The 27,183-nt window shown below is 39.5% G+C and overlaps 1 protein-coding gene across 1 annotated transcript in view; it reads right to left on the reverse strand.

Annotated features, from left to right (window-relative positions):
• Positions 1-1,338: 1,338 nt before the first annotated feature.
• LOC127047441 (uncharacterized) overlaps positions 1,339-27,183 on the reverse strand; it is a 50,210-nt gene continuing 24,365 nt past the window's right edge. The window contains exons 7-12 of the mRNA XM_050945589.1: positions 25,168-25,346; positions 9,892-10,049; positions 8,058-8,100; positions 4,549-4,735; positions 2,225-2,360; positions 1,339-1,518 (exon numbers count right to left, since the gene is read on the reverse strand). Of these exons, the coding sequence (XP_050801546.1) occupies positions 1,419-1,518; positions 2,225-2,360; positions 4,549-4,735; positions 8,058-8,100; positions 9,892-10,049; positions 25,168-25,346 (803 nt within the window). The 3' untranslated portion in view covers positions 1,339-1,418. The remainder of the gene's footprint in view (positions 1,519-2,224; positions 2,361-4,548; positions 4,736-8,057; positions 8,101-9,891; positions 10,050-25,167; positions 25,347-27,183) is intronic.

Genomic DNA, 27,183 nt, shown 5'->3' on the forward strand with positions numbered 1-27,183 from the left:
TCCAGTGATCGAACCTCCGCCCTATTCCAACGCTCATTACCCGGTAGATAACGGGCACCTGGTGGCCATATCGGTGGAGCGAGGGGTGAGAGCAATCTGTAATCAACAACTTGATGTAGGGTTATGGTGCTATCTCTCATCCGTAGGTTCAGAGGAAATATTCTTCTCAGCCTCAAATCCATTCCTCTCCATAAATGTGGTGAGCTGTGATAGCAGTTGGCCAGACCAAAAATACTTTACAATTAAAATTTACATTAATATAGAGTGAACATGAACAACAACAAAATAATATACATTCAATTCCATATATACAGCATTGCCCTAGTGTATATGGGGCCTTTGGCCTCCCCATCAGTCCTCTCTGTCAAAATTCCTCTGACGTCAGTCAAAATGCCTCACAATGGTATTTTGAGCTTCTCTCTTTCACCAATAGAAGTTGGTCCATTAGAAGATATTACCTCACCCATGCTGTCTTTCTAATATCCTGGGAGCAACTTGGTTACAACTTCACTGCATGCTCAATTTAAATCTTTTCTGGCCCCAGCCCTATCTTTGAGTTAGATGCAGTCCATATATTTCAGAGAAAACCCAACTGAGAGATCATCTTATAAAAGTGAATCTTCACAAGGATTATGTTTGCATGATAAAAACAACATATGCATAAAAAAACAGAGTAAAATGTATACTGAAAGTCAGTGCTTTCTCCCTTGAGATAAATACAACAGAACCTCAGAGTTACGAACACCAGAGTTATGAACTGACCAGTCAACCACACACCTCATTTGGAATGGGAAGTATGCAATCAGGCAGCAGCAGAAACCAAAAAGGAAAAGCAAATATACTGTATTACTATGTTAAACGTTAACTACTAAAAAAATAAAGGAAAACTTTAAAAAATAATATTTGACAAGGTAAGGAAACTGTTTCTGTGCTTGTTTCATTTAAATGAAGATGGTTAAAAGCAGCATTTTTCTTCTGCATAGTAAAAAGTTTCAAAGATGTATTAAGTCAATGTTCAGTTGCAAACTTTTGAAAAACATACCATAATGTTTTGTTCAGAGTTACAAACATTTCAGAGTTACAAATAACCTCAATTCCTCAGGTGTTTGTATCTGAGGTTCTACTGTACTATGATGCAGCAAGAAGTGTAGTTTATCAATTAAGGCAAAATCCCTGTTCACTGATATAAATCCAAAGTGACTCTGCTTAAGTTAGGGAACCATGGACCACAAATAGAAACATAAAAAGACCATCCACAATGCAGGTAACATAAATTAACTTTTATTTACTAATGTTTACAAAAGATGTGTGGTACATACCACTGCTAAAGTTCACCTGCTGCTAAAATATCATCTGTGTGGGAGATATTGTCTTGAAATGTATTTAAAGAAAAGTATGAAGAAAAACTAGATTTTTTTTCACATCTTTGTCTCTTCCAGGGGTCGGTTCATGAAGTCTTGAATGGCCTGGTGTAGGGTTACCCATTTATTAATTGAGGTTTTCAAAGCAGTAATCCATCTGAAAGAAAGGAAAGACCAACAACTGCCACTGAATGGGAGTCATATGTTCGCTTGGAAGATAAACTTCTCCTGAAATTGGTTTTTATAAATCTGTTGTACTGTCATGTCACTAAAAGTGCTAATAATAAGTGGACTGGAGAGGTGGGAAGGGAACAATTGGCTGTAAGAGCAACATATCTGGGCACAAGTTTCCAAATCATTTAATAGCTTCTCATTATAAGTCAAATCCTACAACTTTTAGTCTTAGGGACATCATTGTGAGTTTTTTTCTGCACCAAGACGACAGAATGTAGCCTTTAGAAAATGACTTCATAGGCTATTTTTTTAATTATGATGATCAGTGTTGGAAGTAATTAATCTGTGAGAACTAGAAGTACCTACGTTTCACTTAGTCTGACCTATCATGAAAGGCACTCAGGTGCCATTCCACCCACACATCCTTATGAGAGATACCATGACAAGGTTCCTTCTTGAACTGCTGCAATTCAGCCTTGCTATAACTCCAGTGATGACAATAACAGAACTCATGACTCACAGATGCCAGCATATTTTGCTGCAGTGCGACTAAAACTAGTGTTACGGAGAGATGAAAGCACACAGGTGAAAACAAAATGGAAAGATGTTAGCAAACGTTCTTGAACCACAGTGTTCTTACTTGATTTAAGAGTTTGGCAAAGAGAAGTGAAACAAAGATCTCCATTTACCGTTTGTTTTCATTTACATTCTCTGCACATAGGCAGAAGGTTTGAAACTCTTCGGATGGGGGTTTCATTTCAATTACAGATCTTCTGGAGCCAAGCGACTGTTCGCTTACAGTGTAACCTTGCAGGTAAATCCCACCTAGAGAAAGGGAAACAGCACAAATAGAGAGTAGCATGAACCACTTGTTGGTCTACTATAAACTGCATATGTGACAAATTCTTTCCTTCTACTTAGCAGCGGAAAGGTTTTTACATTCTCTTTTCAGAGACCTAGGCAGTGATGCTTCCAAAAATCATGCAACAGAGAATTAAAATACACATACATAAATAGTTTGTGAAAAACCAATAATATCCATTTTTACTTTGAAAAGTGACTGGAGAAATGGCAGTTCCTCAATTGCAATGATTTTCAGATCAAATGTATTCAGTTTACATGTAAAACAAATATTTGTTTTTCTTATCTGCTAGCCCTGCAATTCAACCTGAGATATGAGAGTCAAATTGAGTTCTTTTAATTTTGCACATCATCACCATCAATGAAGGTTCTACAAATCTTTGGATGAGAAACACTATACAACTGCTAAATATTTTTATTATTACAGTCCAAATTTTGCCCTCTCTTACACCTGTGCTCTCCATGGTGTTGCACAGATTAAACTGATCTGTCACTTATTGGAACTTAGTAAATAATTTTGTTGCTACATGAAAAGTATTGAAACTCAGCTCAGTCCCTTCTGGCTGTATTGACTCTACAGGGATAATGGAAATAAAAAGCATTAGAAAGGTATTTACGTCACTCAGGTCAGCAGATATGAATACACAGATAGCTGTTCCTTTGAGTAAGAAAATGCCATTTTTACATAGCCACTTTTCAAAGTGAAACTGGGCACCAGGGCTCTGACTTGAAGTGTCAATAATAGAGATATAAAGTTAAGACTTAAAATGATTATGAGTTCAAATACTCAGAATAGCCTCAACCCAAATTCTACATTCATACACACAAAATCATATAGCCAGCTTTCTGAACACACAGGTTTGGGCAAACTTCAAAATGTGCATGTGTAATTTTGGTCGTGAGAATTTAGAAATTGCTTTTGCAAATGTGGCTCATTTTGTCAAGCACTTTAGACACACCATTTTACCTGCTTTCAGATACTTATTACCTGGTGACATTTTTCAAATTCATGTTGAATTCACCAAATTGTTTTTTCCAACTGAAATACCAAACCCAAACATTCCTTCCCAAAATGAAAACTTTTCATTTTGACATTTTTTTAAACTAACAATTTCAATTTGTTGATTTAAAAGGACTTTTCAGTTCAAATTTTACTTTAATTTTATTTTAAAAGATTTTAAAAAATCCTCAAAAATGAAATGTTTTGTTCAACCCAAAAGGAAATTTTGAGATTTTCAATTTGCTGGAAAATTTAAAAAGTTTTTGTTTCAGGTCAACCTGAACTGTTCAGCTACTGAACTAAAACATATGCTGTTTACACAACTCTACTTAAGTGTCCCAGGAAGCTGATCCAAAATTTATTAAAGTTTGTCTTCCAGATTGTGAGTCCTATATTAATAGTCCTACTGACATCATATCAGGTATCAAGGAGACACCAGTTATTACAGTGACAGTGGACACTGTGTTTGTAAGGTACTATCTGCAATAAGAGTGGAGCAGTTCAGAAAAGGAGTTAGGGTAGCAAGAGAAGATCCACTACAATGTCAAAGAAAGCTGGTTTGGTTTATTTTAAACAATAGTGTATTTAAAGACCAGAAGGGCATGATGCTGAGCAGTTAGAACACAGAACTAACCTCCCAAAATACCTGATAACTAATTCTAGTTCTGCTATTGATTCACTGTATGACTTTGGGCAAGTTTCTGTCTCAGTTTTCAACCTCAGAGAGATGTTGTAAGCACTAGTTATTTCATTGTTGTACAACCCTTTGAAGCTAAAGAGTGCTATATAAATGCTAAAGATGGAAGTTCCACTCCTCCAGTGGATAGAGGCGTTTCCCTGCCTACATAATTGGGAAATACCATAATCACAGGGACACCTGCTCCAAGCAATAACTCAGGGCAGTTTGCAGCAGAGTGTGCCATCGGTGCAACGAAGTTAAGGAACTTGAGCAATTTTTGACCTGCTCTGGCAGAGTGGCTCTTGTCACTAACATTCAGCCAATGCTGCTTCACTCTCCAACCTGCCAACCCCAATGTGCTTTCTGCCAGTAAGGGCACTATTTCACTTTAGAATAATAAAATACTTGCATTAAAATAGTGTACACTCTTTCATGTTAATATGAATCATTTAAAAACAAAGAGTATCACCTACCTATGGCATGTGTGGAGCGAATGCCGGCATAAAAATACAAACAGCCATCCTTTAGAATGCAGTAGTGCTGAATCCACACGTCCCTGGTTTTATCCAGTTGGTGGAGGAGACCCAGGCACTCTGGGTTTTTGATAGCGAGAGGTGGAAGGCTTGTGTTGTGCAGGGTGACATCTACCCATACATGATTCTATAGAGTTAACACAAAATAGTTTCATGAGGAGCGTGCTTTTATTCTGCAAAGACTTTAGTCCCAAATCCCTTATTCTAAAAATAGCTTTTATTGCCACAGTGATTTGGAATGTCAAGGGTTCTGGAAACACAATTAACAAGCACACATTTTATAGCAACTACTCATTTCCTTCTCATTCCTTCTTAAAGGAATTATTTGTCTTTTTCTGCACTTGAAGTTTTGCTGGTACTAACAAGAATGGACCAAAGTTGTACTAAGAGGACTATCATGCTAGCTGTTTCGGAAGTTGCCTGATTTCATTTCTTCTTATGTATTACTTCAGTTCTCACTGTTGCCAAAGCTGGCACTACGGATCACATCCTGTCCTCAGATACATGCACATCAACAGGAGTTTCACAGAAGTATCTGAGAACAGAATATGGCAATGAGACTTGGATGAATGCAGGACCATGTGCTCAATGTCTGTGACATTTCTAGAAGATGTAAATGTCCAGGTGCTCATATTATAGAACAGGCCAAAGAAAGATAGCAGAGCTAGTAAAAATTAGGAGGAAATATAGAAAAAGTTATTTAATAGGCTGAACTGCCTAAAATGAGTTTAAACAGGAACCATGTAATTTCCCTCCCTCTTTTTTTAATTTTTAACTTCTAAAGGACATCTGGATCCAACTTCTACATCTAAACCTAACATGCTTTGCTTAGCTGCAATATCTAATGTTGCGACAACCTATGTCATTGTCATCTAAATTCCTTGGGGAGAGTGTCTGCAATATCAGTAGCATCCTGCTCTGTTTCTATAGGAGTTTTCTTTTTCACTCAATTGTTATTTCTTTCTCATCCTTGACAAGCCAGAGAGAGAGAAAAGAGTTGATGCTATATAGCCAGCTATATTCTTTACTGTGAACTGGAAACCCACTGGGACTTACTGCAGCAGAGTGCAATAGATAAATGTAGTCTTACACTGTGCATTAATGGAATAGATATCGTTAACTAGGTTCATTAGGAGGACATAGTGTCGGTGTATTAGTGTGTTGAGCCATTGCATTTGAGATGAAGTATTACAGCCCTGTAATATGTTTTTGCTGGTGGTTCTAAAAATTCAGGTACAGCACCTTGGATAGCATTTCAGACAATGCAAAAAAAGCTTCTCTGCGAAACTGAAAAATGAATGCAAAGTTCATTTTAAAAAATAGGAGAAAGCAATTAGCTGAAAACAATACTTACTAATGAAACAAGTTGTGCGATGAACTCAGTATATAACCCTCCTACTCAAAAAGGGTTATTGTCTGCTCAGAGACAATGCTAAAAAGTCAAATCAGTCAAAATAAGCACCCAGTAACTTAGAAAACAAGTCTAATAAATGGCTAATTATGCTGTTAGTGGCTGAATCAAAGTAAGGTCTTTCAATTGCAAGAGGTAAGATGAACACGGATAGCTTAAGGGCTTTTTTATTATTATGATGTTTCCTATCAAACTAAAGTAAGATTTTTTTTCCTTTTGCTTCTATGGCTTATTTTCTAAGCTATATTTATTTTTTATTTCTTTGGCTTTGGGTGCATAATTACAACTTTTTGTATTTATTTAATTGACTTTGTTTTCGTTTTCAGGCCCTGTAGATTAATTTGCATTCACATTCTCTGGTCAGATCTATTTGGCCCCAAATGTAGGTTTTGTAATAATAAGCTCCTATAAAACCTGAAACCAATAGAAATGTTTCTATTATTGATTTTATTCTAATGGAGATAATTTAAAAAGAAACAACTAAACATTTCCCTTTAATGTTTGCAGTAGTACACTGATTGGAGAAATGACTCATATGGAGAAATGGACTATAATCTAAAGCCTAACAAACTAATTTAAACTGTGAAAAATAAACAAACAGCATGAATATTGAAAAGTAAATGAGATTTTTTAAAATTCTTCCCTTTTTACTGATCTAGGATGTAATTTTTAACCTAAATAAGAAAATTGTTTTAAATTTTTTATTTATTTTCTTGACAGTGTCCTTTTAAAGACATTTAGATTTTTACCCTAGGCTTAACCCCCAACTTGTAGTCCACTATGACCCCAGATCCCTTTCTGCAGTACTCCTTCCTAGGCAGTCATTTCCCATTTTGCATGTGTGCAACTGATTGTTCCTTCCTAAATGGAGTACTTTGCATTTGTCCTTATTGCATTTCATACTATTTACTTCAGAACATTTCTCCAATTTGTCCAGATCATTTTGAATTGTAATCCTATCCTCCAAAGCACTTGCAACCCCTCCCAACTTGGTATCATCCTCAAACTTTATAAGTGTACTCTCTGTGCCATTATCTAAATCACTGATGAAGTGAACAGAATCGGACCCAGACCTGATCCCTGCGGGATCCCACTTATTATGGCCTTCCAGCATGACTCTGAACCACTGATAACTACTCTCTGGGAATGGTTTTCCAATCATTTTGCACCCACCTTATAGTAGCTTAACCTAGGTTGCATTTCCTTAGTTTATTAATGAGAAGGTCATGCGGGACAGTATCAAAAGCTTTACAAAAACCAAGATATACCATGTCTACCACTCCCTCACATCCACAAGGCTTGTTCCTCTGTCAAAGAAAGCTGTCAGGTTAGTTTGACATGATTTCTTTTGACAAATTCATGCTGACTGTTGCTTATCACCTTATTGTCTTCTAGATGTTTGCAAATTGATTGCTTAACTATTTGCTCCATTAATCTTTCCAAGTACAGAAGTTAAGCTGACTGGGCTGTAATTCCCTGGGTTGTCCTTATTTCCATTTTTATAGATGGGCACTATATTTGCCCTTTTCCAGTCTTCTGGAATCTCTCCTGTCTTCCATGACTTCTCAAAGACAATCGCTAATGGCTCAGGTACCTCCTCAGTCAGCTCCTTGAATATTCTAGGATGCATTTCATCAGGCCCTGGTGACCTGAAGAAATCTAATTTGTCCAAGTAATCTTTAATTTGTTCTTTCCCTATTTTAGCCTCTCTTGATCCTATCTCATTTTAACTGACATTTACTACATCCAATTCTATACAACTCTATGAGGCAGAGAAGGGTAATGGACACCATTCCACAGATGGGGAAACTGAAACCCAGAAAAAGCAGCAAAGAGTTCTGTGGCACCTTATAGACGAACGGACGTATTGGAGCATGAGCTTTCGTGGGTGAATGTCTTGATACTTGAAACCCAGAGAGATTGAGTTGCCTGCAGCCCCCATTATGTCAGAGATAGCAGTATCACTCAGGAGTTTCTGTTTCCTAATCTTGTGCTGAATTCACTAAATTAGCTTGCTACCAGAATAATAAAGCATTACCTGATGGACAGGATGCACAGCTTTATCCATAGCCTCCAGCCACCTACAAAATGCCAGAAAACAAAAAAAAAGAAAAGAAAAAAGAATAGCTTGGCTTGGTACAATGGAATAAATATCCTTCACAGAGTCTTTTAGTTCGCTGATACGGACATCTTTCAAAGACATATGCAACATTGAGGACCATCTTAAGGCTTGAAAATATATATATACATGCACAGGCTTTGAGCATTATTTACAAGATGGCATTTCTAACTAGCAGCAGAAATAATTTGCCAGCAACAGACTAGGCTTATTATAAGTGCAGCAATATTACAGACAACGGATTCTTTTTAATAGACAAATTAACAATACTTTCTGTTTCTTTGTTACTAGGCTGGGTAGGAGTTGGAAGTAAACTTAAAATACTACAACAAACTGGGTATTTTAAAACAAAAGAAACCAATTTCCTGACAAGGTTTTGCAATTGTTTGGTATGACCATCCCACCACAACTAGGCTATGTGCACCACATATTGTTGTTATTTCTAGATTTATCTACTTGGGAGGTGCTCAGATACTATGATTAGGGTGACCAGACAGCAAGTGTGAAAAATTGGGATGGGGTGGAGGGTAATAGGAGCCTATATAAGAAAAAGACCCACAAATCTGGACTGTCCCTATAAAATCAGGACATCTGGTCACCCTAACTATGATAATAGCTTCTATGCAAGTACAGAGCTATAGATGGATGGATGGATGGATAGATGAGATAGAGGGTATCAAATAATTCATCCTTCATCTCTTTACATTTCTGGAAGTACAGAAGAAAGCAAAAAACAAGGAAAACTGGTTTTAAACACATCCTAACTGCTCTGACAATAGATGCTAGATTGGCCTAAAATGAGTTAGGCTATTTGAAAGTGTTGCTTAAAAGAAACATTACCTACATGCTGCTTTTTTAAAATAGTTTTAAACCCTGGCTGGCAGCAGAAGGAAAGAAGTAGATTTCAAAAGCTCCCTAAGATTATATCTGTACTGCAGCTGGGAGTGTGCTTCCAAGCTCAGGCAGACAGACACACGGTAGCTCTGAGCTAGTGCACTAAAAACGCAATGCGGACAGGGATATCATGGACAGCCACTTGGCTAGCTATCCGAGTACATCCCTAGGGGAGACTGGGTGGGCGAGCCTGAGCTGCTGCCCTTGCTACCCCCAGCCTCACTGCTATTTTTTAGTGCATGACCTTGAGCAGAGCTAGCACGTGTCTGTCTACATGAGGTGGGAAGCACTCTCCCAGCTACTGTGTAGACAATATTCCCTAATTGAGAGACAAAACCAGTGCTATGGGCAGTGAGACCCAACAGACTCTTGTGGTGGGTTAAAAGTTTTAAACTGGGGTAAAAAACATGAATGCAACAGGGCAAGCAGAGGAGAGGGTAAGGAAGGGACTGTGCTCTTTTTCAGTGCTCTGCTGGCCAGAACATTGAGTGACATTATACTTGGGTGTGAAATGATGTATAAACAAGTACAAATCCATGAGAGAATTTACAATTACATTGAAGTAGTGGGATGACAATATGGGGGTAAGAATGTGTGTGTGGGGGTGGGGGAGGCAGGTGATTCTCTCTTAAGGTCACAAAACTCAGGCATGTTTTCACCCAGGGAAATCCTGAATGACATGAGGACATTATTTGTTCTGAAAACCTGTAGAAAGTGAGAAAGCTGAAAAATAATTTTTGGGACCTTTCAAAATCAAACCCTCACTCCTATAGGTGTGACAGGTGTCTTTTAGAGAAAATTTTGCACAAAACACCCCCACAAACTCTAGAAAAAAGAGTTACATAAATAGATTGCTTACCTCTTCATCTCTTGGTTTGAAGTTGCACAAAAGTAGAAAATCTTGTTTCCGGTTTGAGGCATGCATTTAAACACAAATGGTTTACCCAGGCTGCTGTCAACACCAATTTCTGCACCTTCTAACTTTGTTACATCTAGAGGTTTGCACTTTCCTTCATCCTGTAATTGATGAGATAAAGGTGAAGGAAGTTTTGCCATGTCTGCAGAGCACAATCTTGGGGAATTGAACTGTTTCCTGAAACATGAAAACTGTCACTTTCCCAGGGCCTGGGATAAACTAACGGAGACATTTCCATATAGAAGTTTGGTGTCAAACTGACATTTGTGCCTCTGAAAATATTCCCCTAATTTTCATATATTGTGGCAGCTGGAGGCTCCAAAAAAACCTTCCCTGTAGATTCACTCAAGACAAAATTTTCAAATGTGGCCTCTAAGTTTGCCTCTGCAATTTTGCTCTCGTAACTATTTTTGCTTCAGCAAAATGTGTTTGCACATGTTCCAACTTTTGGGGGCACAACAGTAATTTTAAAAAGCATCTTCATAGGTGATTTAGAAGTACAAGGCTCTTTGAGTCTCCTTACGTTATTTCTGCATCTTTGAAACTTTAACTGGGCAGATCTGAGGTACCAAATTCTTGCGCTCTCAAAATCGTGTGCATAAATTAAAAGTGTAGATTGCCGTGCTTTTGAAAATGTGGCCCTTAATGTCAATCTCTAAGTCAGTAGTTTTCCCCATTAGCATCAGACAATTTTCAAGAGAGCCCATTTCAAACTCTTTTGGAGAGTGTTTTAAACTGCTTTGCTTTTTAACTATTACTGGAGCACTGGCAATTTGCCATCAGATTTGCCAGCAGCAAAATGGAAGCTGACAGTTACTTTTGGGAAATGTGGGCAGCATTAGTGCTATTAGCATAATGCTCAAATAATGGGATTTTATAAACTAAGAATGCATGAATTATGATGAAATTGCATGACCTTTATCAATAAGGGACAATTATTCAAAAACCACAGAAAGTGCTTATGTTGCACTGAAAAATATACACTCAAACAAATTCTAGCATATGCAAAATATCCAGCTCTGTGTGTAAAATGAGTATTTGTGCATGTAATAATCTCTGGGCACATGTGATTACTCATTTGTATCTGTGCATGCCTTTTTCTGCAGGAGTAAAATAACCACCTAATTTTGAAAAGTAGAATCTAAAAGCACACTCGTAAGGACATTTCCCAAATCCTTGTGCTTTTTTCCCTCTCTTTCATAGCATTCAAAGGCAAAGCCAATACAATATCTGAAAGGCATTCCCAATAGTCAGTGCTGTGTGACCTACTTTATAAATAATACTTTCAATCACAAAAAACACACCGAAATATCAGCATAACTGAACGATATGTTCAGGCTCCAAACCTCACCCCTGAATAAGCAGACTTTGCACAAGGAGTTCCACAGGAGTCAGGATGATGGAATTCTGACTTCAGCTCATGGTTTGTGTCCCCTGTTTCAGTCCACAGGCTAATGGTCTGTACAACTGCTGTGGTAGTGGGGGATAGGCTATAGGACCCATACAGGGGCAGATTCACACCATCCCTCCTCCAACTCCTTTTCTGTGCTATCATAGTGAGCCCATGCAGAACTCCTTCTCGCTCTCAGGTGTATGCCCCCTTTTATGGAACCTCGATGGCTGGCTCCCAAGCAATCATTTTCACTCCCTTTCAGCCTTATGTGCCTATAAAGCAGGTGGGTCTGATCTGGGGTTTACACTTCAAAGTAGGATCAAAGGTCCTAGTTCTGTTTTTGATTAGCCTAGTCCTCCAGGACACAAGTTTTACTGTGATGGTTTCCTTCAACAGTAACTGTAGCATAACTATGCCTCTTTTGGGGCAAACGCATTTTGCCACCGAAGGCACCAATGGCTTATTGTTAAAAAAAATCTTGATATCAGACATTGACCATACCTGGGCCTGGAATTGAACCCACTGGTGCTTACTGCAGCTGTGACACATAAACATAACTGTGGTTATGACACATTAACATAATTCTACTGGTAGGTAGAGGTGGAAGTTAAAGGTTCTACTGTTTGTGTTTCCTTGAGTTTGTGGAGGGGGGAAATTGTACGGGGCTGAGATTTATGTTCATTCCATTAAGTACCCAAGACTTGGAAACAGCTCTCTGCAGACCACCAGCAAATGTTCCATGGACCACTAATCCTCCACAGGACATAGCTTGGGGTCCTCCGGGTATAGGGCAGAATGTGTATTCCATGACGCAGGTGAAATAACCCCTCTTGTGGTTATTTTTTCTTAGCTGGTCTGAGTTTCGAGGGAACCATTTCACCAAAAAATGAAAGCATTTAGCAAAGTGTATCAGTCAGTAAAAACAAAGGCTTATTTGAGTCTTAGAAAGAGACCAGTAAAAAAAGATGGGTGTGGTATCTAACACTTCATTGAATTAATTGGTCAGTAATATAGAGTGCACAGCTACATGTTCTCGAACCAGCCCTATTTTATTTGGTGTAAATACATCCAGTGAGTAAATGACATGCAGAGCATTTTCCAAGTGATTTGCTATGATCAAAGGATTTTGTTTGAATAGAGTCAAATTTACTATTCTAGTTAAGCTGCTTTGTGTAAGAAAAGGAAAGAACTGGAGAGCTATATGAGCACGTAAACTCAAAATCAACAAAAGGGATAAAAAAGAAAAGATTAAAAATAAGCTATTCAAGAGAAGGCAAATCCTGAGGAGATGGTGTAAAAATAACTTTACAGAGAAAGAAATCAAGTCCTAGAAAAAAAATATGAAAGGGAACCTGAAATGCAGTCAAAAAATTAAACAGCATTAGAAAAAGGGAAAGTGAGGGACTGGGCGGTTCAGAAGACTAGCAATGAGAAACATAGGCAGTCATCTCCAGGTCTTTGGATCAGATTTGGCTTAGTGGCAATTGGAAAGTACCTTTGCCTGTCATCTCTTCCTAAGAGTCCTCCCATTTTCTGAAACTCAACATGTTAGAAACAGAACTCTTCTTTCTTCCTCAACCATTACACTTCTCCTCTTTCCCATTATAGCTGACAGTTCCCACCTAGTTCTCCACCTTGGGGTCAGCTTTGACTTCTCCCTATTTTTCTCCAACTTCCAGAGTCTCCTGCTGACTCCTGTTGCTGCTCCCTGTATAACATCTCTAAAATCAGTCCCTTCTTCATTGCCTTTGCTGCCTAAAATTTGGATTTGCATCTCAATAATTTCTTGGCTGTAGACTCCTCCTCTCTCACCTCCTTTTATCTCTCCTCCATAGGGTGGGGCACACTTGCCGGGAGAGCATGTGACCTACATTTTCTGTCAATAAATAGAAGACTTTAGTCTCGAGAGCTGTACGCGTGGCACCTTTCACAAATATTAATTTAATGTAAAAATACTTATTTTTTGAAAACAATGGACATCTAAAAAGATAATAAATCTGAGTGAGAGGAAAAATACCTGAGGCAGGGCAGGAGAAAAAAAAAGGGTGAAAAAGTGACTCCAGTTTTCAATCTCCCATGTATACCACATATGAGCCATAGGTGCTGCCATCCATGGATACAGACAGGCAGTTTTGTTGCTGTCATATAAACACTAATACGATTAATTTTCAACTCCAGTTTGGGTCCTTTTGCTGCTATTTTTCTCTGTGTAGCATCAACTAATGAAAACACTGTTGATTGTTTAGATTTCCTGTAAGGATCAACTGCAGGATGCATTACCTCATAAGACGTAATAAGCATTTTACAAGATCAGGCTCCATAGGAGTAACAATCAATGGACAGCATTTGGGATAGTCTGAATCAGGACAAGTTATGGATTCGTGTGTGTGAGACTAGTCTCTGGGTAAGAGCATGCAACCTGCTGGTCTGCCAAATGCAACTTATGCGTCACATCAGTGAACGGTATTTTTTTTTATTTATCAATGAGAGGAATTCAGAGGAAATGGAGGAGACCCAGGAGTCAGTAGTTTTTTAAACATAAATTGATAAATATGTCCTGTAGCAGTGGGAGGCATGAAAGGTGCACAGAAGGAATCAGATTGTATGCTGTCTGTAAATAATGTGGCAGCTCCCTGACTGTGATGATAAAGCTCTGAGCAAGAATGAAGAACAAATACTAGTGGTATCTCTACAAGCAATGGGTCAGGCCTAAATCTATTTATAGCTAAGCCTTTTATATAAAGAGCTTATGCTTAGCAATGAATACCCCAGGCCTGTATAAGAGAACAAAGGACTGGATGTTTGTCAGACTGAAATGCTGTGAAAGGTCCACACACAGTAGGCAGAAGATTTCTTTCTTGTTACAATAATTGGAATCTGAATATATCGCCCCCCCCAAAAAAAATTAGGATAATTTAAAGGACTCTTTCTCTCATTCTGATTCTGTATTGAGTGTATGTGCAATCAACAGAGAGCATGCACCATATTGTCTGATTTTCAGATATCTACAGTTCTTATATTGCTGTTTACAAACCTGTCATCTCTGTAATGCACAGTCCCAAAATGGAGAGGCGAGGTGGAGGCTGCTCTGGCATTCTGGAAAGTAGAGGGCTACCTATGTTAAAGCTACCTGAAAATTGCTCTTTCCAATTAGGAAGTGATTTCACTTAAGCTTTATTATTCCTAACTGCGTAATTTTCCCCTGTTCTGTACAGCCTGGGAATGACTCAGATATAAATAAAGCAGAAGAAAGGAGACCTGCCTTCATTTGGTCAGAGGCATGTGTCTGTCTGTGTGTAAATGTTGCTGATACTGAGCACTGTTCAGACCATAAAGAAACAGAAATTTGATGCTTTCAAGGTATTCTGAACAAGAAAGATGTTGGGTGGGTAAATCTACTAACACAGGCATCCTGTAATAAAGACAGCTGCACACTGGCTAGCAACAACCATCCAAGAAACAAAGCAAAACCATTCCACTGAATGAGGGGGAGACCTAGATTAGGGTCCTCTTGGTTGGAACAGGTGCTTTATAACTATCTATATGGCATCTCGCTACCACAGAGTTCAATGCATTAAATATATCTTACATAGGGAAAAGAAGATAAAGATTGAGATGGATTGACATAGGCTTTGTAATAGAGACAGACATGATACAACATCTTTCACTCAGGCAAGGTGATGTAATACTTGTTTATTAGACTGGGCTCTAATCACCTTTATTGGCTGGAAGGAGATTCTGTTGTTGTGAAATGCACAATCCACTCTTTCTGCTCTCCCCACCCAATACTCAAGCTGTCACTCAGTCACCCTGTGCCTCAGGGCTTCCTATAGGCACTAAATCTGGGAGCCTACAAAATGCAATTTTTTAAAAACTGTGCTATATATAGCCAAGGTGACTGATACAAAGTGTATTGTATTCCCCTTTGCTGAGATACTGGGAGTTCAGAGAGACTCCTTAGTGAAGGCAGCAGTGTGCCTACTGCAGGTTTCTCTGTAGCACGTTTCAGAATATTACAACTGTGAAAAAAATATATGGAAGGCCAGAATTGTGAGGTTTGGGCTTTAAGTGCCGGAGTATTTAAATAGAACAGTGGTATCAGTTTTTATTCTTCTGTTTTGATCTTTACTCATATCCTGGCCCTTCCTAGATCATAGAATTATAGAAATATATGTAGGGATCAAGAAGTCATCTAGTCCAACCCCCCACGCTGAGGCAGGATCAAATATACTTAGATCATACCCTAACAGTATGAGTGCAGCACCCCCTGTCTTGAAGTGGTTTCCATCATACACAGGGTTTACAATTTGGTTCAATGGCTCTCAGCACCTTCACTATAAAAATTGTTCCAGCACCCCAGCCTAACAGGTGTCTGTCCAACCTGTTCTTAAAAATCTCCAGTGACAGAGATTCCACAACTTCCCTAGGTAACCTGAACTATCCTTATAGTTACATTTTTTTCTTAATAGCAAATCTAAATCGCCCTTGCTGCAAACTAAGCCAATCACCTCTTTTCCTACCCATGTCACTTGTCTTTAAATCATCTCCAAAATTTGTCCCTTTAATTAATCTGTGTTTTGGTAATTTCCTAGCCTAATTACCAAAGCCTCCTTCTCTCCACCATCCATTTTGTCAATTTTCCCACCTCCTGTCCATCCAAAATGTTCCCATCAAGATCATCTTCCGTATTTTAAAAAGTCTGATTACAAAGTTCCACACCATTCTGAACTGGTGGCATTGAGAAAGCAGATGGAATAAATGAAAAGGTAATACAGTATGAGCAAGTGAAGGGCACTAACTCACTCTGGACTATAATTCAAGTGGTCTGTAATTTCTGGAAATGCCAATTAGTTTCTTCTGGAGACATATATAAATGCCACATTTTCACATTTGAGGATGGTCATCTTTGTATCTCCCAGTATATTGCAGTATGAATTCGTTTTAGTTCAGTCTCCATTTCAATTACCTGCCTGTCTGTCTCTCTCTCTCTCCTTCCTCTTTTCCTACATGTGCTGATGGTAAAACTCTAGGCAGTAGATATTAAGGACATATCAAGACACTATAGATTAGTGTTTTAAGTTCTCCATTGTTTTAAATACATGTTTTCTGTTGGTTTCTCGAAATCCTATAAAGTCCACTCTTTTTCTTTCTAGAATCATGGTGTCACATGCTCTATTTTCTTTTAATCTTTTTTATTCTGTGACAAATTGATTATAAACCCAAATTGTCAAAGTCTTGAATTTGGAAGTTATTTTCAATATTTGGTAAATTCTTGTATGATCCTCCATCAACATTTTGTTTGTATTCAACTCCAGTGTGTTGAGCTTCTTGTATAATAAATAATTGGAATGACTTCTTCAAATCTGTGAGATCTGTACTCTATTGTTGGTAGAAACCAAACATTTCCATGATGGGGAAGAAGAATTGCATCCCATCACTTACCCAGGGAATCAAAAATACCGTGTATGTAGTTCATTAACAAAAATATACCAGCTATAAATAGAGGAATACAGATTCCACAGACTTAACATCCTTTGGGATATGTGTGGGTTAATTTGTGCGTAGTAGAGTGGGGGAAGAGAGAGTTTAAGGGTCAGATTTGTAGAGCTTTTTAGATGCCTAAAGATGCAGGTAGGAGCCCAGAGAGATTTTAAAAAGCACCCAGGTGCCTAACTTCCCAGGGGAAAGACCTGGAAGCAATGGATCAGGTTCTCAGCATAAATAATTATAACTCCATTGAAGCCAATGGAGCTGCAGCAATTTATGCTGAGTATCTGGCCCAATGTTCCTACTCTGACCCTGATACTGCAAACATGCCCATGAATAGACCCTGCTGAATCCAATGAGATCACCACTTGTATAAAGCTACTCATATACATAATTGCTTGCAGAATGTAGGCCAGTGACATCTCTCTGAAGGGAAGACAAAATGGCCTTGCAGGCAATGTGACTGAAATCTATTGCAATACATATCATTTCACAAATGTGTGATAGGAGAGAATAAGTCTTCAACAACCACCATATGGGCAAATTATTAAATAAACAACTGCATGAACATCAGGGCAATTAGTTTAACTGTTGTTTTTTTTAATTCTGTAGGATGGAAAAGCAAATTTCAGATTGGATAACTTCTGTATTTGACCTACATGCCTGTAAAATAGAGCTGAAGGAGGACATCCTCCACCTCTCAGTGTTTGCTGATATGAACTAAAACAAGAGCTGAGCTCAAAAATGCAATCTGTACCCCACCTGGTGTAAACAGAGGATCCAATTCTCTTCTCACTTATCTTGCTGCAAATCTGGAGTAAACTAGTTGAGGTCAGAGGAATTACATTCTGTACCCCACCTGGTGTAAACAGAGGATCCAATTCTCTTCTCACTTATCTTGCTGCAAATCTGGAGTAAACTAGTTGAGGTCAGAGGAATTACATCAATATAAAATTTATATTTTTGTGATCAGAACCTGGCCCTAATTATACTTAGAAATTGGTAAATCCAACTAATTTGTTGGAAGGAGATATGCAAATAGACCCCAGAAAGTACGTTTGTCCTCTGTGTATTATTTTAAAGAATTCTTACATCCACTAAGTAGAAGAATCTGTCTTCATCAGTGAGCTGAGGCTGAGGACATAATGTTTCATGCTTTATCTTATAGTTGACATGGACATATAACTCTTGAGTAAAAATGAGAGCATAATTTGTAATTCTCTTGGAAAAGAGAGAGGGATGAGCCAGACTTATCTATTGTTCTTCCCTTCTCCTGGCAGAAATCATACCCAGAAGAAATTACACTGCCAAAAGGCCTTATTCAGATCCCACTGACTTCATTTAGAAACTGGATCTATCAAAAAGTGATGAAGTGCATTATTAGGAAGACCAGATTGAAAAGGTACCTATGTTAAGAGCTCTTCAAAGGACCATCAGACCACAAGAAGCAGTTGAGAGGGATTCATGTTTTTTAGGTGTTTAAAAATAGTTTAAATAAATAAGTATTGCAACATTGTACTTTAAGCTGTTCTTTGGAGTAAAGAAAAAGAAGGAGGGCTGATGGTTGTCAAGAACTGTATGAACTGATGCAGCATGTGTCCCTATGGTACAAAGACTGCTAAGGTAAGAAGATGAATAATAATTATTAATACAAAACATTCGTGTGGTGCTCTAGATTTACACACCCTTTCCTAACACAGGTAAAAGCATGTTTCCTGTCCCAAAGAGCCTACCATCTAAACATAAGGTTTGTATTATTCAGATAAGAGTTTTCTTTGAGGCAATAAACAAGGCAGGGAAGGTTGTGAAAAAAGCAACATTCTTTAAAATAAATCAGGTATTTAGAGGAAAAATATGGAGTCTTTATGTGGTCAAATACAAATGACAGTAACAATGAGGTACACTTTCTTGTCACTAGTTCATGTTAGTTAGAACTCTACCTGATGGAGCTCCCAAGGAGTACTGAGTACCATTGAGTGAGAAAAGAAGATTGTGTAGAAGGCATGACTACAGTTTCTTTAGTTCCAAAGGGCAGAGATGAGTGAACTGGTTTGGATGAAATAAGAAACTTTCCACATATAAAAAAAACAACTGTAACCCAATAATAGTACTTAACTCAGTTCAATCCTGGTGAAATTTTTGATATGGTTTGATACTTTCTTTGTTTGAGGCCAGAAGAAATAATTGGAGGAAGGCTGAGATATTTCTGGATTCCCCTCAACTGGCCTACTAGCCATTCCTGGAAGCAGGGTGGGAGGGTGTATACTGGAAAGCAGTGACTCTGAAAAAGATTTGGTAGGTGCGGTGGATAATCAGCTGAACATGAACTCCCAATGTGATTCTGTGGCCAAAAGTGCTAAAGTGATCCTAGGATGCATAAACAGGGGAATCTCAAGTAGGAGTAGAGAGGTTATTTTACTGCTGTATTTGGCACTGGTGTGGAATACTGTTCAAGAGACACAGTTCAAGAAGGATCTTGATAAATTAGAGAGGGTTCAGAGAAGAGCCTCTGGAATGATTAAGGGATTAGAAAACCTGCCTTATACTGATAGACTCAAGGAACTCAATCTATTTATCTTAACAAAGAGCAGGTTATGGGGTGACTTGATTACAGTCTCAAAATATCTATATGGGAAAGAAATATTTAATAATGAACTCTTCAGTCTTGCAGAGTATAACGTGAGCTAATGGCTGTAAATTGAAGCCAGACAAATTCAGACTGAAAATAAGGCATCAATTTTTGACTGAGGGTAATTAACCATGCAAACCATTTACCAACAGTTGTAGTGGATTATCCATCACTGAAAATTTTTAAATCAAGATTGGATATTTTTCTAAAAAATATGCTCTAGAGATTATTTTGGGGAAGTTCTATGGGTTGTGTTACACTGGGGGTCTGATTAGATGATCACAATTGTCCCTTCTGGCCTACAGGTCATTGACTGACAGGGCAATGGGGAGGGAAGACATCCTCCCTCTCCCAAGACCTAGAGAGGGCCTACCATGCTGTTACCTTCCCCTGCTAGATTATTATTATTATTATTTGTATAGTGATGGCTTCTGGAGACCCCAGTCAAGAGTGAGGCCCCATTGTGCTAGTAGTTGTATAAACACATAGCTTGACACCCTTCCCCCACGAGGTAAAAATCTATTATGCAAGAAGCAAGGATAACAAAAGAACAGGGGCTTATGAGAGGGTTAACAAAATAAGATTATGCAGTTGCATAGGTGAGCTATGTGTACAGTTTGATGGGTCTGAATCATTTAGAAGTTTTTTGTTTTATTAATAATTAACTAAAGTCTGCTAGCTCTAATTGCCCTCTAGTGTAACCATTACTAGTTGGTTAGTGTTTGATAGGAATCTCAATGGAGGCAGAGAAAAAGGCCTATCAGGTTGCCTACTGACAATGCCAGGAGAAAGAAGGTACAGCAGGCTCTCCCTGCAATTGTCCGAGGGGATAGCAGAAAGCAGGATCAAGAAAAGCAGGATCACATAGGAGAAGCCATGGCCTCTTGGGGAAACGAGTTTTGTGGGGAGGAGGTTTGCAGGATCTTTCAAGGATGGGATTGTTCAAATGATTGTCCAAACTACAAAAAATAAACCTGAACTCAGACCCTTTTTTGAAGTTTTCCCCCTCACTCTCTGTGAGGTTTGTTCAACTTTCTATACCTAGAATCCTACTTTATATGCAAACTTCATAAGGATAGTGACTGAAGGTTGTTACTCTCTTAGTGTAACTACCAGAAGTTAATCAGTCCCGAATAGAGAAATGAATCCTTTCTAGAGCAGTGGCAGCAAAGAGTGGGTGGTTGACTCTGAATCTGATCAGTTTCAAATATGAATTTTCAGTGAAAATAAAAATAAACTCTGCTCCAGATATTTCAGAAAACCCATCCTTTTTTTTTTTAGAAGCATAGAATCACAGAAGATTATGGCTGGAAGAGACCTCAGGAGGTTATCTTGTCCAACCCCCTGCTCAAAGCAGGAACATTCTCAACTAAATCTTCTCATCATCTTATACTCGTGTTTTGAATGTGAGCTCTTGTATCTATGGTAAAAATTTTGAAAAATGAATTTTTTTTTTTTTTTGCAAAAAGTGCCTGCTTTCCATGGATTTTTTTTTTAATTTTTTTTGTCGAAAAAACAATACCTGAACACCAAAATATTTCTGTTTGAATATGCTACCATGGTACTGCATGGGAGTTGTCGTTTGGTTTCCTCATGTCTCCATTCTCCTCTATGGGTTGTGCTCCTCAGCTGAACTATATGTTCGATTATGCACCGTAGCCAGGGACTCAGGTTATATATTGCCTCTGCTCAACAAGAGGAGAGACTGTGGTGCATTATGGGAGATGTAGTCCAATCCTGAAGCCTAACCTATTCAAATGGAAGCAAGAGGTACCACAGCATTTCTGAATCAAAATATTTTGATTTCCCCCCACCCCTTGAAAAGGAGAAATTTCCACAGAAATCACTTCCATTTTCTATCTAGGCCTAAAATATTAATGTAAAAAAATGGCTAAACAATAAAGTAGACATGCAACATCTTCTGCTACTGCAAGGACAGGTATCAAGTTACTATTGTAACTAGGGTTACAAGGTGTCCGGAACACCTGGTTGAAAAGGGATCCTGGCGGCTCCGGTCAGCACCATTGACTGGGTCGTTGACTGTCCGGTTGATTGTCTGGTAGCAGGCTCCCTGCTAGCATCTATGCTGTGCGGCTCCCAGGAAGCAGCTGGCATGTCCCCACTCCAGCTCCTAGGCATAGAGTCAGCCAGGGGGCTCTGCACACTGCCTCCGCCCCAAGCGCCACCCCCAGAGCTCCCATTGGCTGGGAACTGCAGCCAATGGGAGCTGTGGGAGCAGCACCTGTGGAAAGGGCAGCGTGCAGAGCTGCCTGGCCCTGCCTCCATGTAGGAATCAGAGGGGTGACATGGAAAGCACCATCTAGAGCCTGCACCTCTGAGTCCCCTGGCACCCCAACCCCCTGCCCCACCCTAATCTCCCTTCCACCCTCCGAACCCCTCGATCCCAGCCTGGAACCCTTCTTTACCCCACACCCCTCATCCCTAGCCCCACATCAGAGCCTGAACCCCCACCCAGCACCCTCACACCACTGCATCCCAACCCCTGCTCCAGCCCAGAGACCTCTCCTGTACCCTGAACCCCTCATTTCTGGCCCCACCCCAAAACCTGCACCCCCAGCCCAGAGCCCGAACCTCCTCCCACACCCCAACTCCCTGCCTCAGCCTGGAGCTTTCTCCCATACTCCAAACCCTTTGGCTCCACCCCCAGCCCAGAGCCCCCTCCTATACCCCAAATTCCTCATCTCTGGCCCCATCAAATAGCCCACACCCCAGCCAGAGCCCTCACCCCCTCTCGCATCCCGGCCCACTGCTTCAGCCTGGAGCCCATTCCTGCACTCTGAACTCCTCATTTCTGGCCCCACCCCAGAGCCTGCACCCCCAGGCCCCTGAGCCAGCCCGGTGAAAATGAGTGAGTGAGTGACGGAGGATGGAGTGAGTGGGGCCTAGGAGAAGGGGTGGGGCAGGGGCAGGGCCTCAGAGGAGAGGTGGGGTAGGGCAGGAATGTTCAGGTTTGTGCAAGTAGAAAGTTGGCAACCCTAATTGTAGCTGTGGCTATGCAAATAAGATAACGCAGAGTTAATATGCTAATACTTGTGTTAAGCATGCCCAACAGAGGCCTGAGCAGAGTCAAGCTGAGATGACAGCTCATATAGTTAATAGAAGTGATGTGCCCCTCTCTGACGAATCTACCTCCTGAGTGCTAACTAAATGTTACAACTACTGTAAAGGGGCATTTTAGTCCAGTGCACAAACTCCATTATAAGCCTAGATATACAGTACCAAAATCTGTTCCGAGTCACACCAGTTTACATTGAAGTAATTCAAATCTTTATGTAAAAGCATAATAAATATCTGCTGTCAGATGTTACCACATGAAGGTGCAAACTGCACTGGGACCAATGCCCACCAGGAGAATTCAATGTAGGTGGTATTTCTTCCACTTAGGGCTCTATGGGAGTTCTGCTAGCTAGTGGAGGCAGCTGAGGAGATGTGCTGATTCATAGCATCTCTCCATCCCCAACAGCTTTGGCAATACGCCTTCCCTGGCTTGCAGTGTACGTATTTTGGCTGGTGGCTGAGGGGTTCTGGTGCTATGTGCTGCTGCATTCCTACTCCCATGAATTGACTTTCCATTACAAGGGCCTATGCCAGGACTATGTTGGTGGAAGCTGGCACAGGCCCTGGAATAAGTTCCCAGAGAAGACTGTTGAAGCCTAAGGCATAAATTAGTACAAAATGGAGCTAGATTTGTTTCCTTAGAAAAATGGGATTAAGGGTTGCAATTATGCAAGAGAAAAAACCACCTACACAAGAAGGTACAATTACGATAGACCAGTTAAAAGCATATATGTGTTTGGAACAGTAGACTTTTTCCTGTTCCTAAAAGTTCTATACCGTGGGCACAAGTTAGAATGCTGCAAAAGGGACCACAGTTTCTGGGTGATTGCTTATCTGTCTGAAGTTGACATATTAGTTCTATGTAAAGGACATTTTATAAAATATTTGAGAACATTAGGAACAACCGAGAACATGAAGAGTTGAATTCATCCCTGCTTCATTCCAGTTTTATGTCAGTAGTGCTCCAGTGATTTATCATTCAGAAGGTGTGTAACGTACATCTGAGAGAGGGTGCACTGGAGGGGAGGAGAAATGGTAGTAATAGGAAAAGCAACTGAAAGGAGGATGTATGTTAGAGAGTGGGGCTTGCTGTATATTGCATCTTCCTATTATTTTCTGCCTGCTATGCCTCTCATTGCACCCCTTACTGTATACATTACACTTATGTTGCACATCCATTGACTGCCAAATCACTGAGAATTACTCTAATTTATCCCTTGCATCTACTTACAAATTTTTTCTGGCCAGCTGACACCATCATTTATGTGATTTGGCCTAGAGACCACTCTGAAAGTTGGGTTTACTCCAGAGTGAGGGATGGATAGATTCTCAGCTGGTGTAACTCAGCATGGCTCCACAGAGCTAAGGCTCTAGCCCTGAATTTGACCCTCATATCTTCCTGCATTTAATTTTGCTTTAAAAGTGGGGAAACTAATGTCTGAGCTCATTGAGGTGTATCTTTTTATAAGCTATGAAGTGTTTTACTATAAAAGACCAAAAATAGACACACTTAGAAATCAGTATATTGAATTTTGGAAGCATAACTTTCTGCTTGAGTAACTTTGTTGCAAAGTTACATAAGGGAAGGGACTGGTAATGTGTCATTATATGCAGCACCTACTAAAGCGCCTTGCAAATTGTGCTATAATAGGATTGTGTAACAGATGAATTCAGCTGCTCTTCTAGGCATAGCAACTCTGAAAAATATCCGTTATCAAAATACTCCATCTGCTGGATACAGGTTGAAATGCAACCATTGGAACCTTTAGGAACTGTCCAGCAGTATTTAAAATATAGAACTTCTGTTACGGTGGTGCTCCGGGTAAGCAGATTTAAAGGAAAACTGTAATTCATGTTAAAGATTTTTGAATCTCATCATATAATTACAAAGAAGAAGAAACTTAGAAGCACTCATATATTTATATTTGACACAAACAGTAAGCCACCATCTTGCAAGTCTGCTGACTTATGCCTAGATTATGCCATTAAGAGACAGCATGTAAGAGTGTGTACAGAGGTCCACATTGTGGTGGAAGTCTTGAGAGAACTTTTGGACAGTTCAAACATTATCCCTTATGGGGCACCATCTGGCTTTCTTTTTGGGGATCCTAGTGCTAACTGTGACATAAATCTTGTGCAGTACCTGTATATCCGAGCCTTGCTGTTGCTGGCCCCTCCACAATTTTGCACTTGTGTGCAGAAGTCCCATGCTCATGGCTAATTTTAAAAATATTTATCTCAGTAGGTGGGTCTAGAGCTCCTGCACTTCTAAAATTACCACCTCACTTAATGTCTCTCTGAGCCTGTGTTCTGTCTTTGTTCATAACACACTGTAGAACCCTAAGATAGAATTAGAATCCACTAAAGCCTAACATTGCTATTCTTGAAGTAATGTCTTCAAAGGAGTTGCATGGGTGTAAATGAAGGTAGAATTTGGCCATGAGCTTGAAGTGAAGGAGCCTCCTGTTAACCTCTATGCAGAAAATACCCATCCAGATGATAGCAGTCCTAGGCATTAGATGTCAATATATCTGAGCACACTTCCATTACATGTTTGAGTACAACACTGCTGCACCTCTCCGCTGTAAACTATGACACTGTTTGCTTTCTCATCACACCCTCTTCTCCTTACCTTCTTGTGTCTGTAGTAGTGAAGGCAGCCATCATGTTTCAGCACAAACCATCTCTTCCTCCAGCCCTTCAGTATCCCTGAGTGAGTTCGCTTGTGCAAATATCCTCGACATGTTGGCCTGGGAGTGTTGGGGCAGCGGCTAATGTCTGATCCAACCAAGAGGGTCAAGATATCAGGGCCTGAAATTTTTCATTACAAATATTTGAGAGTGGAGAAGAAATGGAAATAACAATTAAACTAAACTAAAAAGTGTATCCTCCTTCCTTGTAGAAATATAAAACAAGGAATGAACAGAAAAAAAAATCTGAACTCATTTTGTACTGGAGACAGCACTGTACCTTCAGGACCCAGTTTCCAAAGAAGCCCCTGAAGTTAGGCCTGCACATTTTTCACGTGTACCTCAATGAGGTTGCAAAACCTACATTTGAGGGGAAAAGCTGGTAACTGCATATATACCTGAAGAAGACACAATCCAAATCCAGATTTGTGTGCAGAAATGTTAGTTCACACAGAAATGTTGTGGGTGCAGCTTAGGAAGCTCCTGTGAAACTTTAGCTTTTAATCTCTTAAATATGTTCCTTGGGAATTCTTTCTTTGCATGTAGGGGTCCTCCTGGATTGCCACAACTTCTGTCTCAACCATCCTCCAGGCTATGCAGTATTGGATATGTGCCCCATGTACACTGTCCCTGCCCTCCCACCTGCTCCTTAATTGGCTGATGGGAATTGCTCAAAAGTGATGTTAGACAGCTAGGCTAACTGAAAATACATTTTCATGATCAGATTCTCCTATGCTCCTATGATACTATTTTACAATAACCATACAATACCTTGATGCTATCAGCACATGCATGTATTTACCTCCCAAAGACCTGAAATTCTTATTACACAGATGGAACTTCTAAGCAGCACCAGGACAGACAGCAATCCCTAAAAAAACCTTGAAAGCTATGACTATGACACATTTTCATTTGCAAAATGTTTGCTGTTAAGGCTGCATCTTTTTATGGTGATAGTTGATGTTGGAAATACTGCTGTTAAGCCAAAATTTAGACCATGGGGAATTTTCTTGGGTGAGTTAAACACCCCTCCAGCCCATGAACAGAAATTTATCCAGGAAATAACTGGTGCACATTTAAATTTAACAGTATGAATCAGTCCTCTATATTTAAAGAACTTGCTATATGTCAAGATAATTTTGACACTGTTTTGTAAAAACATTTCAATTTACTGAATTTTCCTTGAGCCCCTATAAAAATCATATGTGGGAGAATTAAAAAGACTACAGCAGATTGACTCTCAACATGCAAACATGAATGTATTTTGATTTTAGTCACTACTGCTACAGGAAAAATATGAATGATTATTATCACTGACAATTTGTTTCTGCAAAATGCTGTGCCCTGAAGTAACCTTTCTGTTGTCCATCCAAGATCTGGGTCCCCAGTAACAAAGATATTGCTAATGGGTGCATAGAACCAGACTGTGAATTTTCCCCGTGAGGAAACATCAGACATAAATAGCATATTGGTGTCTCAGAGGCCCCTGTCAGCAGACATCTCTCTTTGAGGCATGAGTCCCAAAACCCATATCACAGAATGTGCTCTTTGTCACATGACATTTTAGCTCAGGTTTTAATGATAGAAGTAGATAATATTAGCATCTACAGCAAGGATAAAATTGGGGTCTTTTATCTAAACCATATCTTTATCCTGTCATCAGGATATCTTTATTGTACCATCAGGTTCCAACTCCACTCATATCACACCCCTGATGTCAAACTCAGACACCCACAGAAAGTAGAGACAGAATACAAAGTTTGTCTTCTTTCTAAATATTAGGAGGAATCAAGCTTGCAGTGTTTTCAAACATCACAGGAGTGGAAATTTTAACACTTGTCTGAGTTCCTTTCTGTGATTTGCTACCTCTCTCTCTCTCCTTTTAATTACAGAATGTACTCACTAACAATGAGACATTTGCAAAACATTCTTCTGAAGGGCATAAACAATGCAGACAT

The sequence above is a fragment of the Gopherus flavomarginatus genome, chromosome 3, assembly GCF_025201925.1.
Source record: "Gopherus flavomarginatus isolate rGopFla2 chromosome 3, rGopFla2.mat.asm, whole genome shotgun sequence".
NCBI classification, from domain to species: Eukaryota; Metazoa; Chordata; order Testudines; family Testudinidae; genus Gopherus; species Gopherus flavomarginatus.